The 15,635-nt window shown below is 41.4% G+C and overlaps 1 protein-coding gene across 1 annotated transcript in view; it reads right to left on the reverse strand.

Moving 5' to 3' along the window:
- Positions 1–6,365: 6,365 nt before the first annotated feature.
- The window catches only part of LOC144783951 (uncharacterized), a 266,569-nt gene continuing 257,299 nt past the window's right edge, over positions 6,366–15,635 (reverse strand). The window contains exons 54-55 of the mRNA XM_078662679.1: positions 12,473–12,576; positions 6,366–7,815 (exon numbers count right to left, since the gene is read on the reverse strand). Of these exons, the coding sequence (XP_078518805.1) occupies positions 7,664–7,815; positions 12,473–12,576 (256 nt within the window). The 3' untranslated portion in view covers positions 6,366–7,663. The remainder of the gene's footprint in view (positions 7,816–12,472; positions 12,577–15,635) is intronic.

Raw genomic sequence — 15,635 nt, forward strand, 5'->3', positions numbered from 1 at the left:
CCTTGTCCCTCTGACTATGGTGAATCAAACAGCTATATGTGAAACTATTTAGAACAAATCATTTAGAATAAGTCATGATCCATTAGTATCTTCTGCAAGTTAGCCTGCCACGGTCTTGGTAAAAATATTGGAATAAGTTCGCGAAAGGGGCCTAAATTTGCCATAAAAGTTTGTGTTCTTGCCCTTTTTTGGGGTTATAGTTATTAGCACCAGGTATTTGAGAATGATTTCGTATGATATAAATTCACTACAATTTTCCAGCAATTCCTCCTGAAATATGTTATAAAATTAGTCTGGTCCTGTTGCTTACTCATTGTGAACAGATCTAATAATTTTCCCAATTTCTTGTAAGTAAGTATCCATACTTTCCTTTAGTCCTCAAGTGATTTTGGGAGATTGTTTTCGGCAGTTTGATTATTTAAAGCATTACCGTAAAGGAAATAAGGAATACAGAAATTGATTGAGAGAGAACCGAGTAGGGAGAAAAGAGGATAAAGTGCAAGGCTACCAGGCAGAGATTAGAAGTGTGAATTTTGCAAGATCAAAGAGTACAGCAATTAAACACTGCATGCTTAACTCAATAGAGTACTCCCCCAGCTTTAGAAATAAGTGTATATGCAGGTCAAAAGTTCAAATCTGGATAGGGATTACATACACAAACCTTCACAATTCCCAGGTCGTTAAACTGAGCATGATTGACCTGGCTATTAATACCACACTTCAGTTAACATCACAAGACAATTACCTTTCTGGTGTGTGCAATAGAGGATAAAGATTAATTATAGAAAGTTTGCATTTGCAGCAGCAATAATCACAACTGTAATTTGTCGGGTTCATAGTGTTTCAGGAATCTTATAAGCACCAATCATAAACTTGCTGTACTCCTATATATGTGTGCTGACAACTTTACTGCAACCGTTTTGTATTGTTGTCATTTCCAGACCCGCACACTGTGCCTGAATATTGGACAATGTCTGGACGTTTTAATGGCAATGCATTGTCCAGTTCATGGACCTTTATTGTAATTGACACTGCTGTTTCACATCTATGTTCCTTGGTGTTATCAGCATGGCTCCTTCCACTGAGTGAGTGACTGACCCTATACGCTGTAAGGCTAACCTATCTCTCTGTTTAGATATAACTCTGGTTTTCCCTAATTTGCTTTTGTGATGGATAACCTTTAACCTGCCTGATACAGGTGTCAGGATTCTGCCATCATGCCACCAGGATGTTCTCAAGAGTGCAAGGGAGTCTGCCTTAAGGCATTTTCATCTCAGAACACTCCCTAGCACATTGCAGACCTTGCTGTATTTTTCAATCATGTCCAGGTTTTCACATTACCATACTGTTCCTGAGTACTGCAGTTGCTACAGCTCCTTCTGTTCCCGAGTACTTGTCTGGTGCTTCAGCTCCTGCTACAGCCTGTCCTGTTCCTGAGTACTTCTCTGGTGATACAGCTCCTTGTATTCCTGCATACATCGCTGGTACTACAGCTCCTTCTGTTTCTGAGAACTTCTCTGGTGCTACAGCTCCTTGTATTCCTGCAAACGTTTCTGGTGCTACAGCTTCTTCTGTTCCTGGGCACTTATCTGGTGCTACAGCTCTTTCTGTTCCTGAGTACTACTCTGGTGCTACAGCTCCTCCTATTCATGGGTACTTCTCTGGTGCTACCGCCCCTTACTGAATACTTCTCTGGTGATACAGCTCCTTCTACAGCTCCTTCTGTTTCTGAGTACTTCTCTGGTGCTACAGCTCCTTGTATTCCTGCATACGTCTCTGGTACTACAGCATCTTCTGTTTCTGAGTACTTCTCTAGTGCTACAGCTCCTTGTATTCCTGCATACGTCTCTGGTACTACAGCTCCTTCTGTTTCTGAGCACGTCTCTGGTGCTACAGCTCTTTCTGTTCCTGAGTACTACTCTGGTGCTACATCTCCTGCTATTCATGGGTACTTCTCTGGTGCTACAGACCCTTCTGAATACTTCTCTGGTGCTACAGCTCTTTCTGTTCCTCAGTACTACTCTGGTACTACATCTCCTTCTATTCATGGGTACTTCTCTGGTGCTACAGGTAATTTCTGAATACTTCTCTGGTGCTACAGGTCCTTCTGTTCTTGAGTACTTCTCTAGTGCCGCAGCCCCTTCTATTCCTGAGTACTTCTCGGGTGCCACAGCCCCTTCTATTCCCGAGTACTTTTCTGGTGCTACAGCTCCTTCTATTCCTGAGTACTTCTCTGGTGCTACAGCTCCTTCTGTTCCTGAGTACTTCTCTGGTGCTACAGCTCCTTCTGTTCCTGAGTATCTCTCTGATGTCACATCCCTTTCTATCCCTGAGTACTTCTCTGGTGCCACAGCTCCTTCTGTTCCTGAGTACTTCTCTGGTACTACAGCTCTTTCTGTTCCTCAGTACTACTCTGGTGCTACATCTCTTTCTTTCATGGGGTGTTCTCTGGTGCTACAGCTCTTTTCTGAATACTTCGCTGGTGCGATGGATTCTTCTTTTCCTAATCTTGTGTGCTTTTCAAGGTTAATTCCTCAGTTCATAGTTCCTTTTTGCTACTATATTCACTTCTATTTCGAAAACACTTTCTAGTGGTGTAGGTCTCTATTCTTTGGTTGTATGTGTTCATGTTGCTACTTCTGTTTTTGGATTCCTGTGCAGATTCGTAACTCGTTGACATTATCTCTTGTCCATGTTTGAAGGCAGATTTCTAGTCCAGTGTTGCAGAGCTCCTTGTTCTTTCCGCATAGCTCCAATCCATGCTCCAGCTGCTCTCTGCTTTTCCTTGTTTCCTAACCTTTAATTAGTTAGTGACCGGTCTGCTTTTTCTGTATTAACCCACTGCTCCTTCATTCCCTCTTTCCTAGAGTTCAGCCCTGCTTTTCCTGAGCACTATTTAAATATGGTATTCTGTCTATGTTCCTTGTAGTAAGAATTCAGTCCTGCCTTTCCTCAGCCATGTTTCTGTATTGTTCCATGTCTCAGTCCCAGAGGTCACCTCTTAGGTTTGTGTTAAAACCCTTGTTATTCTTATGAGATGATTTCAGTGATTTTCCTGTCCAGTCTTCAGATTCGAGTGCCCTTCTGACTGCTCAAGGATTCAGCTCTTGTCCAGTCTATTCTCTTCTAGGCTGAGGCTACTCCCTACTATTATCTAAACTTCTCCCTAATTCCTTGCCCCTGCATGGAGCTACTTCTCCTACTTACTTTTCATGTCCTTGTCTCAGCATGGACCTTTACCGTAGGGCATTTAACCACTATGGGCCATTTGCATGAACATTTTTTCGCATGGACAGAGAATGGGCAAATCCCTTTGATGCATCTGGCCCTAGATGCAGTAAGCAAGCAGTAGAACTGATGTATAGAATCAATGCCTCTTCATGCTCTGTTTTGTTGTATTTTTTCCCCAACCTAACATGTTATTACCAGAGGCCACCATTGAGTCTAATATTATGTTTCAATATTACCTTTATATTAGACACTACTACCATCATGTCATCTGCAGGGCAGGTTTGTGGACTGATGGGGGAGGTTAGGGTTGAAGGCTTAAACCTGGGGGCACCATTAACATCAGTAAGTCTAATATAATCATTGAGTATCAAAGATTTTAGATTCATGCATTGCACATTCAAGTAGCAGAGAATGACAGCGGCAGGTCCTGGTACATTCAGAGCAAAGCCTTTATTTGTGAGATTTTGTTCAGCTTGAAGGGCTGAAAGAATATCCCAAAAACCATGGAAGATGTTTCCACAAAGCACAAGAAAGCCATAGCAAGCAGGAGCTGCAGCAACCTTCACCCAATGCAGACTGGATGGTGTTCATCGAGGCCGGGACCCAGGGCTGGATGAAGGCTTCGCAGGAAATAGGGAAGAGATATCTAAGAGCTTCAGCCAGACATATCTAAGACCATTCAGAAGATTGAAAGTTTGAAGGTTAAAATAAACTATGTCATGTGCAATGAATGTGTCAAGTTCCCAGGGTGAGTTGTGAATTTCTAAAAAAAAACAAGAGGCTGGACAGTCACCTGATAATCAGGTGTGACTCTACAAGAACAAATCTTTCAACTTGGATATCCGCTGGTGCGAGATTCTACCACAGCGTGGCCTGGTTTTGAGAATACTGTTGCACTGTAATGTGGGGTTGCATTCTGTGTAATGAAGATATTAATTGGCAATCCCAGGAAACTGAACTTCAATGCAGCATTGCTAAATATATGTTATTTTTTTATCTTCTGGATTTGCCACAAATAAGACCCGGTACCGAAGTGGGTGGCCACTATTTCTAAAATAGGAGTGTTTTTCCATTTTTTAAGACCTCTTTTCAAGCTGCAGTTACTTTCTTGTAAATTAGTAAATTCACACAAATAGACCTTTTTATAATTAAATGTGTGCTAAAGGTAGTAGTGACTCTTTGCTCATACATTGTTAATCCGTTGGTTTCTGTGAAACACCGAATGTGCCAGGCGCAGTAACCTTTATTTAGTTCAACCAGTAGCAACCAGACTGATATGGTTGAGAAACTTTGTACCCCTGGCTCAATACAGAAACCATCGCTACAAATAGGTCTAAAAACACCATGAAAGATACTAAGTCGGTTTTGATTTGAAAAGAATTTTTATTGAGCCACAGACAGGTAGATGCTACATGGAAAGTATTCAATCAGAAACAGAGATGTGCAAAATCCATGGATGCTAGCGCCAGGTTACAAAGCATACATGCAAAATAAAGGCCAACCATCTTAGAGAAGAATCTGGCATTGATACAAAGGGCACCTCAACTTCATGATCAGACCTTACAGATCGCGCCCTTTGCACAAGAAAATTCTGCAAATGATCCTTTAGCAAAATTCTTGGGTTTTAAGTCAATACTTTATAAAAGTATTTCCTTATCACTTTATTAGTACAGAAGTAGATTGCATTGATTTATGAGGCATAGTGTACTGTTAAGCACCATTTCTGAGTAGGGCCACTGATTACAGCGCCCTCTGTCTTCAGGATGATTACTATCTGAAGGCACTTATGGTGTGAAATTCTGCCTCAATTCATCAATGGTGACAATTCTAATGTTATCACTAAAAACATTGCTACTGATTAAACTAAATTAGATTACCGACTTGTTAACATTGTTAATGGGAATAGAAAATGCTTTGACAATTTACAAATCTATTATCGGTTGTCTTCATCTGTCGGTGGTGTCCTGGCGATGTTGACTCCAGTGTGGTTGGTTTCCTTGGTAAGGTGCCTTTGAATATGTGCTCCTCCGCAATGGGCTATGTTTGCAAAACATTCATTTGCTATGGCCACCATCCCTCCAAACCTATGCAATGTCTCAAATCCTTCTATCCTGGATCCTATCCTATCCTGTGAGCGCATATAAGATTTGCTCTTTAGCATGCTATTGTAGAGTTTTATCTCCTTAATAGGCTATTTCAGCATGCGGTGGGGAATAGAGTGCTTTATTGTCGCCATATGTGCCTTCCATTTGCCCATGGCAATGTATCCACATTGTTCATTATTTTCAGCCAGTGGCATTATCTGGCTCCTCCTACCAATCCACTCCCCCGATACCAAGAAAATTGTCTGAGTCTGAGTACTGCAGTAGTGTTTAGAGCCAGAAATGCCATATAAGGTGCTAGAGACTTAGAAGTAGGAAAAGAACTGGAAAGCCCCAAAAGGATTAAGACAAGCATGGCAACCATCATTGGTTGGGGTATTAGTAGCTAAGCGTGAAAGTTGAAACGTTGGGAAAACGTCATTATTTTTTTTTTTATTGATGTGTGAAGGGTGCTGGACATCTTAATGGTTTTACAAGGATATGTATTAACAGTATTACAATTAATTTTTTTAACACTTGCCAACTGCTTTTTTCTACTATTGTTTTTTTCTGTTTTTGGAGACCACATATAGCGGGACCAATAGAAAAGTGAATACCATGGAAAGCCTTAGCCTTTGCCAAGCAAGGGAAATGCATCAGGAGCCATGCCACCATTTGAAGGACAGTGTGGTTGTTCACAAATAATTGCATTTTCTATATACTCCAGCAGAAAAGATAATAGCAGTTTGAAAACCTGGGGTGTGTGCAAGACCCAAAGGGCATTAATTAAAACTGCACAGAATGTGTTAGCATTGGCAAACTGCCCTATTTATCATGGTTGGATGTCAAAATGTCGAAATTTATTAAAACCCGAACTTTAAATCTTAGTATGATTAGAAATCATAAATATTGGAGTTTTTATAGGACACACTTTCTTGTTAAATAATTGATATTATTATCTTCCATGACCAAATGGTCAGGCATGTGTGGAGAGCCACTGAACATTAATCCTATCGTTTCAAACAAAATCAGATGTTGCAGTTCAAAGTTGCAAGGATGGTGTTCTTTTTTGCCAGTGCTTGAGTCAAGATACACTGATGCACTCTGGCTTGCAGGAAGTGGTGGGCAACCACTGCTATGCAATCATGAAAATGTCTGACTCCCCCTCTCTGGCATGAACGGATGTCAATACTCTGCAACCCAATGTAGTGGGCAGAACAATCACCCTACCTGAATCTCTGAAGGGGGATAATTCACCACTCTCTTTGCAACCTTGAAAAGTCATAAAACGAACTCCTGTCACAACCTAGTGTGAAGCAGATCACATCGAATGGTTGCAGATGTTTGGTGTCCGTAGCACAGTCAAAATCAAGGTAAAACTTTTTTTAAATACAAAATAATACTAATATCTGGTTAAGGCAACTAGTATTGCAGTATGAAGAGATGGCAGTATTCCTCTATTCTACAAATAACTGTTCCTACTCTATGAGACTCAGGTACGCCATATTCATTGATCATCTCATCATTTCCGGTGTGTAATAATTATTATATATTGATACACAGTTTTTTTGTGAGAAAGGATTAGATCCAAAACTGTGCTAAATGTAAAGTACACTTTAATATTTTTATTGTAGAATGGTCTTGAAAGAGTTTGCAATTGCTAGAATGTAATTTATATCTACCCAAGTGACAGGTGTAGGAGAGTTTTTTAGCACACTGAAACGGATAAGATTTTTAGAAAGCAGATTTTGTTATAAATTTCAAATTTCTTGTGTTATAAATGTGTTTCGTTCTATGTTAACGCTTTTGCATCTGACATCAGATGGGAGATCTTTAGAGGGAATGAAAGTCGGTCATTAGGAAACTGATTTAAAATGGAGTAGTAAGATAAAATCCCCTGACTTTGGACGAAATGCCTAATTCAGTGAAGAACCAACCAGTGAAATCGCCACCCCATAGAAGGAATATGAGGAAGGAAATGTCACATGTTCATTATCCTCTAGTTTCTTCTTTCTCACTAGGAAAGGAAGGCTTTTCTATCAACACGGAATTAAGGCTCCCAATGCATTGCCATTATTTACATGGAGCAACAATTTCAATTCCTTAAACAGAGAAAATCTTTCATTGCAATTATGGGGATCTACCTTCTCTCTGTTTTCTTGTTTTTTTTCTATCCCCATCATCTCTGCCCCCACACCGAAGAGAATTGTATTCCATTTTACAATAGAGTGCATGAAACGAAGCTATAGAAGGGCTGCAAACGTAGTTGTCAACACCACTATCACCCATATTGAAGAAAGAAGGCTTAGATTACATTGTGCTACTCATCATTCGTCGTATGGGAGGGGCACTCAAGTGAAGTGGCACAGACCCGAGTAACTTACTAGATTGAAGGAGCCATACAAAGTCTGAAATTCTGTCCCATTTGATAGTTCACAGAAATGCCCCAAGTTTTTGAGTATCCAGTCTGTCGTGCTCGTGATTCCATGTGCGCAGGCATCATCTGAAAAACAACCAAGAACAATGTTTTATATTTTCTATCGACAAACTTGTAAGAAATCTAATTCTTATCATCACAAGTCACGTTCAGAGACCTATTTCATGTGGCAGTACAGATCCAAATGACAAAGCGTACTAGTAAAGTCCCTTAATCTGCATTTCCTTTGTGTTCATAGTTTACCAACTTGAGCAATAATATAGCATTTATTGAATGGACTTGGAGCCTGATTCACACAGGTAAACGTAAGCTTTTTCAGTATTCACAAAACTGCATTTTAATAGTAAGTTACCAAGCGGGGAGACACCACAGTCGGTGCGGAGAACTCCACGCATTAGGAGATAGGACAGGCCCATCTTTCTATCTGCGGAGTTCACCCCCCCTACTGTGGCGTCTCAGCACTCATAAACTTATTACTAAAATGCGGTTTTGTGAATACTGAAAAAGTGCATACTTACTTTATGTTTGTGAATCAGGCCGTGAGAGCCAACACCCAAGTAGCAGCTGGAGGAAGGAACTACGGATATAAGTGAATGAGGGCAATAGGTGCAAACCAGCAAATGGGTAGCTCATTAATGCTAGAGCAATCTGGGGGTGGTGAGTGGTATATTCTTTGTACTGCGTGCTGGCAACAAGGTAATGCTGTGAGTGACAGAACAACACTAGACACCCTGTTAAGTGAACAACCTATTGCTGTAAGCCACAAGCGAACAGGAGGAAATGGGTCAAGCAGGAATTAAGCTTCACTGACAGAAAAGGATGCAGCTGGACTAAAGTTCTAAGCTATAGATAGGTGTGTGGGCAGTTAGTAACATTAAAGAAATTGTCACGTAATAAAATAGATTGGTGGGATGAGTGGCCTTCCAGAGATCTAAAGATCAAAGGTTTAAATCATATCAAGTTGATTTATCAATCCGGGGGACTTAGATTGTTATCCTTTTGAGGTCAGTGGAAGTGATACCATTACAAAGGGGAAAAATAACACATATTGTTCTGAGTCACAATTCAATTCAGCTTGCGATGTTCACTACATAAATATGACATTTAAATTTGATTAAGGTATACAGGAGGTACTGGCTAGCCATCTTGGTAAACAGTGACGCAAGATTTCTTTGGCATCAATCAATCAGGGTGTTTATAAAGCGCGCTACTCACCTGTGAGGGTCTCAAGGCGCTGGGCGGAGGGTGGAGTGCAGCTCTGGCTCAGTCGAAGAGTCAGGTCTTAAGGTTCTTCCTGAAGGTGAGGAGGCTGGGGGAGCATCTGATGTTGACAGGGAGCTCATGCCAGGCCTTGGCTGCGACGTAGGAGAAAGCTCTTCCGCCTGCTCTGGTTCTGCGGATGCGGGGGATTTCTGCGTGGGTGAGGTCTGCAGGATGAAGGTTCCTCTTGGGTACATGAAAGGATACTCTCTTGTTGAGGTATTTGAGTATGATGTGGAACGATTTGTAGGCGTGGGTGAGCAGTTTGAAGGTTACCCTCTTCTCGACGGGGAGACAGTGGAGGTCACGTAGGTGTTGGGTCATGTGTTCGTGCCGAGTTGTTCCGAGGACGAGTCTGGCTGCGGCGTTCTGGATGGTTTGGAGCTTGTGGAGGAGGGTTTTGTTGATTCTGGTGAAGAGGGCGTTTCCGTAGTCCAATCTGCTGGTTATGAGAGCGTGGGTGACGTTTTTTCTGCATTCTGGGGGTATCCGTTTGAGGTCTTGTGGAGGATCCAAAGGCAGTTGAAGCTGGTGGAGGCAATGAGTTGATCTAGCGGGTCATGGTGAGGGAGCAGTCGAGGATGATGCTGAGGTTCCGTGCAAGGTCTGTCGGGGTGGGCGGACTCCTGAGGGCGGAGGGCCACTAGGTGTTGTCCCAGGTGGAAAGTTTGAGGATGAGGACCTCGGTCTTCTCCGAGTTGAGCTTCAGGCACCTGCTTTTCATCCAGGCGGCTACGTCCCCCAATCCTTCCTGGAAGCAATGTCTGGTGTCTTCGGGGTTCTTTGTGAGGGAGAGGATGAGCTGGGTGTCATATGCGTATGAAACTATGCTGAGCCCCTGTTTCTGACCCTCTTACTACTGATTTGATACCGGACATAGGGGGAACAACGGTGGTCTTGGAAGATAAAGGGCATTGGATATAATGGGATTTATATTTCGGCGGACGGGATATCTGTCACCCTTGTGATAAAGTAACCTGTACACCAAGATCTAAATCGGGCCCATAGTCTCCTGAAATCTTGCATGTAAGCACATACCTACTAAATGGACGATGACAGTATCTATTGTAGTCATGGTTCTTCACACTTTTTTTGGTGCTTGGTTGCTGACCACATGGTCCCTCTCTCAAACTGCTCCTAGTTCATTTCAGAGTTTTTTACTGATGCTAAACCAGAGCGACACTGACTCAATGGGACAATCATTTTGGATAGCGTTTTTTGGATCTTCTATATCTTAGAATGGGTAGTTTGCTGCAAATGATACCCCAAGCTCACACACAAAATGACACAACATAATAGTGCACGTGACCCTGTGAACCAGCACAGCACAACAACAAAACTGAACATGAAGCACCTGTACCTGAGCACAGGTATTGGCAAGATCAGCAGCACTCTATCCAGGAGCCTACCACAGTACACCACAGCACACAGTTACCTGTGCTGCAGCATAGCATTAAGACAGTGTGTTCAGGATCCTATGATACAACATAGCAACAAATGTGTATGAGCACTGACATTATGCTCAAAACTCTCTAGCAAGAAGACAGAGTAGGCTTCACCCTGAGTAATCACGCACCAACGAAATACAACTATACATTAAAAAAATTGTGTACCACTAGCACCACATCAAAAACAACATGCTTAGTCTTGTTGATGGTTATGCGGTTTGTTGCTGTTCGCTTGCACACTGCAACAAACTACAAAAGAAACTAAATACACAGTATTCAGAACAGCTGAGTGCTTAATCGAAAAACTAAATAAATAGACTAAAAGTAATTGTGATCTTCCTGCCAGACTTGCATGTGGACCTCCTTATGTCAAAGGTTCTAGGGACACTTGACTATGTTAGTTGTGGGGTAAACTATCTCATGACAAGGAGTCACTAAGCTTCTCTAACACCTGACTTGATTCTGCCATGTGTATTTTATAAACTTCACAGCAAGAGACCTAACATAGATGAGGGAGCTTTGAGTATATAAACTCCCATTAATAGAACTGTGGATAACCAGGGTTTGGTAAATGTAGCCCCTAAAAACTCCCTTTGCAAGAGAGAGACAGGAAAATTCATAAAGTTTCACCAAACAGCACCATTGAGGACTATGGTAATCAACACCAAAAATAAAATCTTGCCTTAGTACTGAACAAGTGCTGTCCCACAATCCCCTATTTCAAGCTGTAGTTTTATCCCTGAAGCATATGGGGGCACATCTAGCTGTTGTGATTGGCCGGTAAGAGTTAGTATGTGCCCCACCATGACTGACATCCACTTGCAAAAGGTAGGAAAAGTCTGCCTTCAGATTCCCACCCAATGTGAAATAAGTGTTGAAACAAGGAAAGAGCATTTGTTAATTAATGTTGCTTGAACACCATGACATACAAGATGATCACAGACTCCTGATTTCAATCTGAGAAGAAGAGTTGGAGTGCTCACTTCCAAGATACAGAAGCTGTGGAAAGTCTCAACATGGTTCACATCAGTGACTGATATCTGGATACCTTTCACCAAAAGATCGGTTTCCTAAAGTGCCATATATCCAGATACAGATGTTCACCGCACTCTTATGCTCAGCCCAAAATATTACACAGAATCTAAGATCTGGCCAAACAACCATCCAATGGTACGGATTCCATCCGTCATTGGTTTAGGTAGGAGCATCTCAAAGGACTGTGAAAACATATCCCAGAAGTTGGCTGCCCTCACTCCTTATAACACATCAGCGTATCTCATGTTGACTACTGCCATTGATCACGCTAACCTCACCCCGCCGGCCACAATATCAAATAGTAAGACTTGATGTTTATTAATACCAATGACACTCATCAATAAAATTGCTAAATTGCTATAAAACAAAATGTGATCTGGCACAAACTGCCAGACGCTCTGTAACTGAACTCATAAACAGTCTCTGATTATTGCTGAAACTGTGAAATACAAACTACGACCCCAGGACCTTTTCTTTCTCTCCAATCAAATATCATTCCTTAGAAAATAATCCCACCCAGGTGGACCCTTTTAAAATGACAAAACACAATGAGTGCTTATATTTATAAACATCTGAGACAAGATGTCAGTACTCTACTGTCCATTGACCCAAAAACGTCCCTGTGCCCGCTCTGGTAGAGACATGAAGAGGTAAACTGGCATCCTTTAAAACGGGACCGACTGGTGCCCATTCATTATTCAAACATGCTGTGGAGGTCTTTGGCCTTGTCTCAGAGAGAAAACCCCACATTCAGGTATTCACTAAAGCTAGCTTGAAAAAACTCAATAGAAGGTCTAAAAGGATGCACATAGTCACTATGATTTGCACCAACCAGATCTTATTATTTAAAAATAATAACATTATCCCAGACACATGCCAGTAATAGTTTTATAAAGTGACTTTGAAAACATTCTTGTAAACACTTTCCGTTTTATGTAGCTCAAAGAGAAGAAATATTATTAAATCAAGTTTTTGCTTACCACCTCCTGAAGCTTGCTGGGTGAGGTATTCTCTCTGAAAGTTGAGTACTGCCGTTTTACTCTTCATGGAGAGATCACTGAACACGTTATCCAATGCTTTCACACTGAAAAAGAATAACAAATTGAGATGTATCACTGGCTTCCAGATCTAGCATGCCCTCCTTTCTCTGCCACCATGAGCTTTTGTCTACCAAAGGATCATGCTTCACCGCTACTCAGTGATAAGCTGCAAAGATGCCGCGTGGCTCGATGTCACGTATGACACCCTTAGCAGCCCTGGCTTGAGGCCTATTGCCATCTCTGAAGCAGCCTGGAGTCTGATGCAGGAAAGAATATGGGGCCCTACACCTGGGTTGGTAACAGCAGCTATGAAATGGCATGCAGTGGGATCCTTATCCTCCTAGATCTGATTGTGAATGCACCTGCTGGACAAAAGGTAGGTACAAGTCTCCAGGTTCCTCTTTCTACTTGTCTTTCCTTCCGTCCTCTCCATCTCCTTCTTGTCTCTGTCCTCCTTTCAGCCTCTCTCCTGTCAACCCCTTCCCTCTCAGTCTTCTCTATAACTCATCCTCATCCTTTTCTCCTTCGTCTTTTTCTCTACCCATGCTCACTTCTTTGTCTTCACCTTTCCTCTCCTGGCCAACATCCTGTATCCTCTCTTCTATCTGCACCTTAACCTTCTGCTCCACTTAATATACTTGTTCGGTCTTATTTTCTTTCTCACTTTCTCGTCTTTAAATCTTATCTTTCCTTCTCTCTCTGTCTTGCATCACCGTCCTGCATTTGTCAGAGCTCTTTATGTTTCTCTTACCTATCTCCTTTTGCTCGTCTTTATTAATTTTTCCTTTCTCTCACTTCAATAGTTTTTCTTTCTTTGAGCCTTTCCTTTTCTTTCCTTTGCTCTCTGTTCCTTGTTCCCTCCTGCAACTGTAAACACCGTTCAGGTCCCAAGCAGGGTCTGTGTGTGAATTACTCACATGGTGTGACCCCTAATCTAACTGCAGATACTATTGGGCCTGCCCTCACACCTCTGGGCCAATGTACCATTGTGCGGGATGCAGCACTGATATAACTACACCCCTAGAAGCATTAGAGGAGGGCCCAACTCTTTCTAAATAGGGTTTGATGAGGGCAATTCTTTCACACCCCAGCTCTTTCTAAATAGGGGTTGGTGAGGGCAATTCTTTCACACCCCAACTCTTTCTAAATAAGGTTTGATGAGGGCATTTCTTTCACACGAATGGATTTCATGAAGTGGAGGGCCTTGCTAGTACTAATAAACAAGATAAAGGAAGTCCTGCAGTACTGCTACAAGCCCTAATAGACTGACATTGGAGCCATGAAGGGGGAGATAATGCTGGTACTAAATGGCGGAATGAGAGAGATCCTACTAGTATTAAGTGGAGAGATGAGGGATGTCCTTCTTCTGACATTGATGGAATTATTGAGGGTAGTGGGGATGGTCCTACATACAGCAATGGAAGAGAGGGTGAACTAGAGCTGAAAATAATGGGAGCTGTAGGATACATCCCTGCCAGCATCAGTGACAGCAAAGAGAGAAGGACATATGATCTATCCAAACAGAAGAGAATAGGAAGGCATTGCTGGCACTTAGGGACATGATGAAGGAGTGGCCCGGGTGGCACTAGATGAAAAAATGAGTGAGAGACCCCTACCTGTAATGGAAGAGAAACCCAATCAGAAGGAGGAATGGAAATCCTGCAGGCACTAATGGCACTAATCTATCTATCTATCTATCTATCTATCTATCTATCTATCTATCTATCTATCTATCTATCTATCTATCTATCTATCTATCTATCTAGCCACCTATCTATCCATCTATCTATCTCTACACACACACACACACACACACACACACATATATATATATATATATATACACACACACACACACACACATATATAAATACATACACACACACACACACACATATATATATATATATATGAGTGTGTGTATGGGATATATATATATATATGTATATATATATATATATATATATATATATATATATATATATATACAAACAACTTTTCCTCCCAGTTTTGAAGAAATTGCACAGACTGCTCACGATGCTTCAGTGATTTATTTGCACGAAGTCAGCAGCTCCCTACCGACGCGTTTCGCCACTTAAGGCTTGGTCACGGTGGATGTGATCAGTTACAAAGTGCTATTTACATCTTAAATCATTAACATAAACAGAGGACTTTCATTAGACTTCACAGACTACCTTGTAGTCGCCATCTTAGAATGTGTAATAATTTCGTTTTTTGCCACCAAACTTTACAAAAATTAAATTTTTCAGCATTCTGCTTATTCATAAATATTTACATGGAGTTCGCTTAATATCGCCCAAGTGGGCAATTCATTTTACATGATACACTATTAAATTTGTCAACAAATTATATCACAGAGCTTATACTCTTGTTGCGCCCCAGTGGGCTCCTGTTAAACATATATTTATAAATAGACTTTATAATCAATAATCCCGCTGTGGGTAGTTGCATTCCAACAATTCATAAAGTCAACAAATTATATTGCCTGATTTGGCTCAATTCATGCCCCAGTGGGCTGGTGTACCAAGTAACAGTTCTTGAGCTGAATTACTCCACAATTATCAAAAGTCTTGCCCCAGTGGGCTACTTGTGAGTGGCTCTCCTTGTATCCACAAAAATGTTACGTTTGTCCTCCAGATCTTGTTACATGTTCCTGCATGAAAAAGATGTAATTTTTAAAATTCATAAATTCGACATATTTACATGTTAAAACTAGAGAGAGATGTCTGGACCTGATTACATTTACACATATTATCATAGATGGACTGCCATTTCTTCACTGCAATTCATCCCATTTTAATGTAAGGTCTCGAAGTCAATGATATATTTCGACTCGAGGATTCTCAGCTGTCGCAACCTATCACCACCCCTTACATTTTCTTTGACTGCATCAAGTACCACGAATTTCAACAGATTGTCATTCTGGTTGTGGTGTGTCTTGAAATGTCGGGCAACAGGATAAAGTTCATTGTTATTTCTAATGGCCCGTTTATGTTCCAATATCCTGATTTTTGCCCTGTGTTTGGTGCTTCCAATGTAGACTTTCCCACAGGGACAAATTAAACAGTACACACAATATTCG

The sequence above is a fragment of the Lissotriton helveticus genome, chromosome 10 (genome assembly GCF_964261635.1).
Source record: "Lissotriton helveticus chromosome 10, aLisHel1.1, whole genome shotgun sequence".
Lineage (NCBI taxonomy): Eukaryota > Metazoa > Chordata > Amphibia > Caudata > Salamandridae > Lissotriton > Lissotriton helveticus.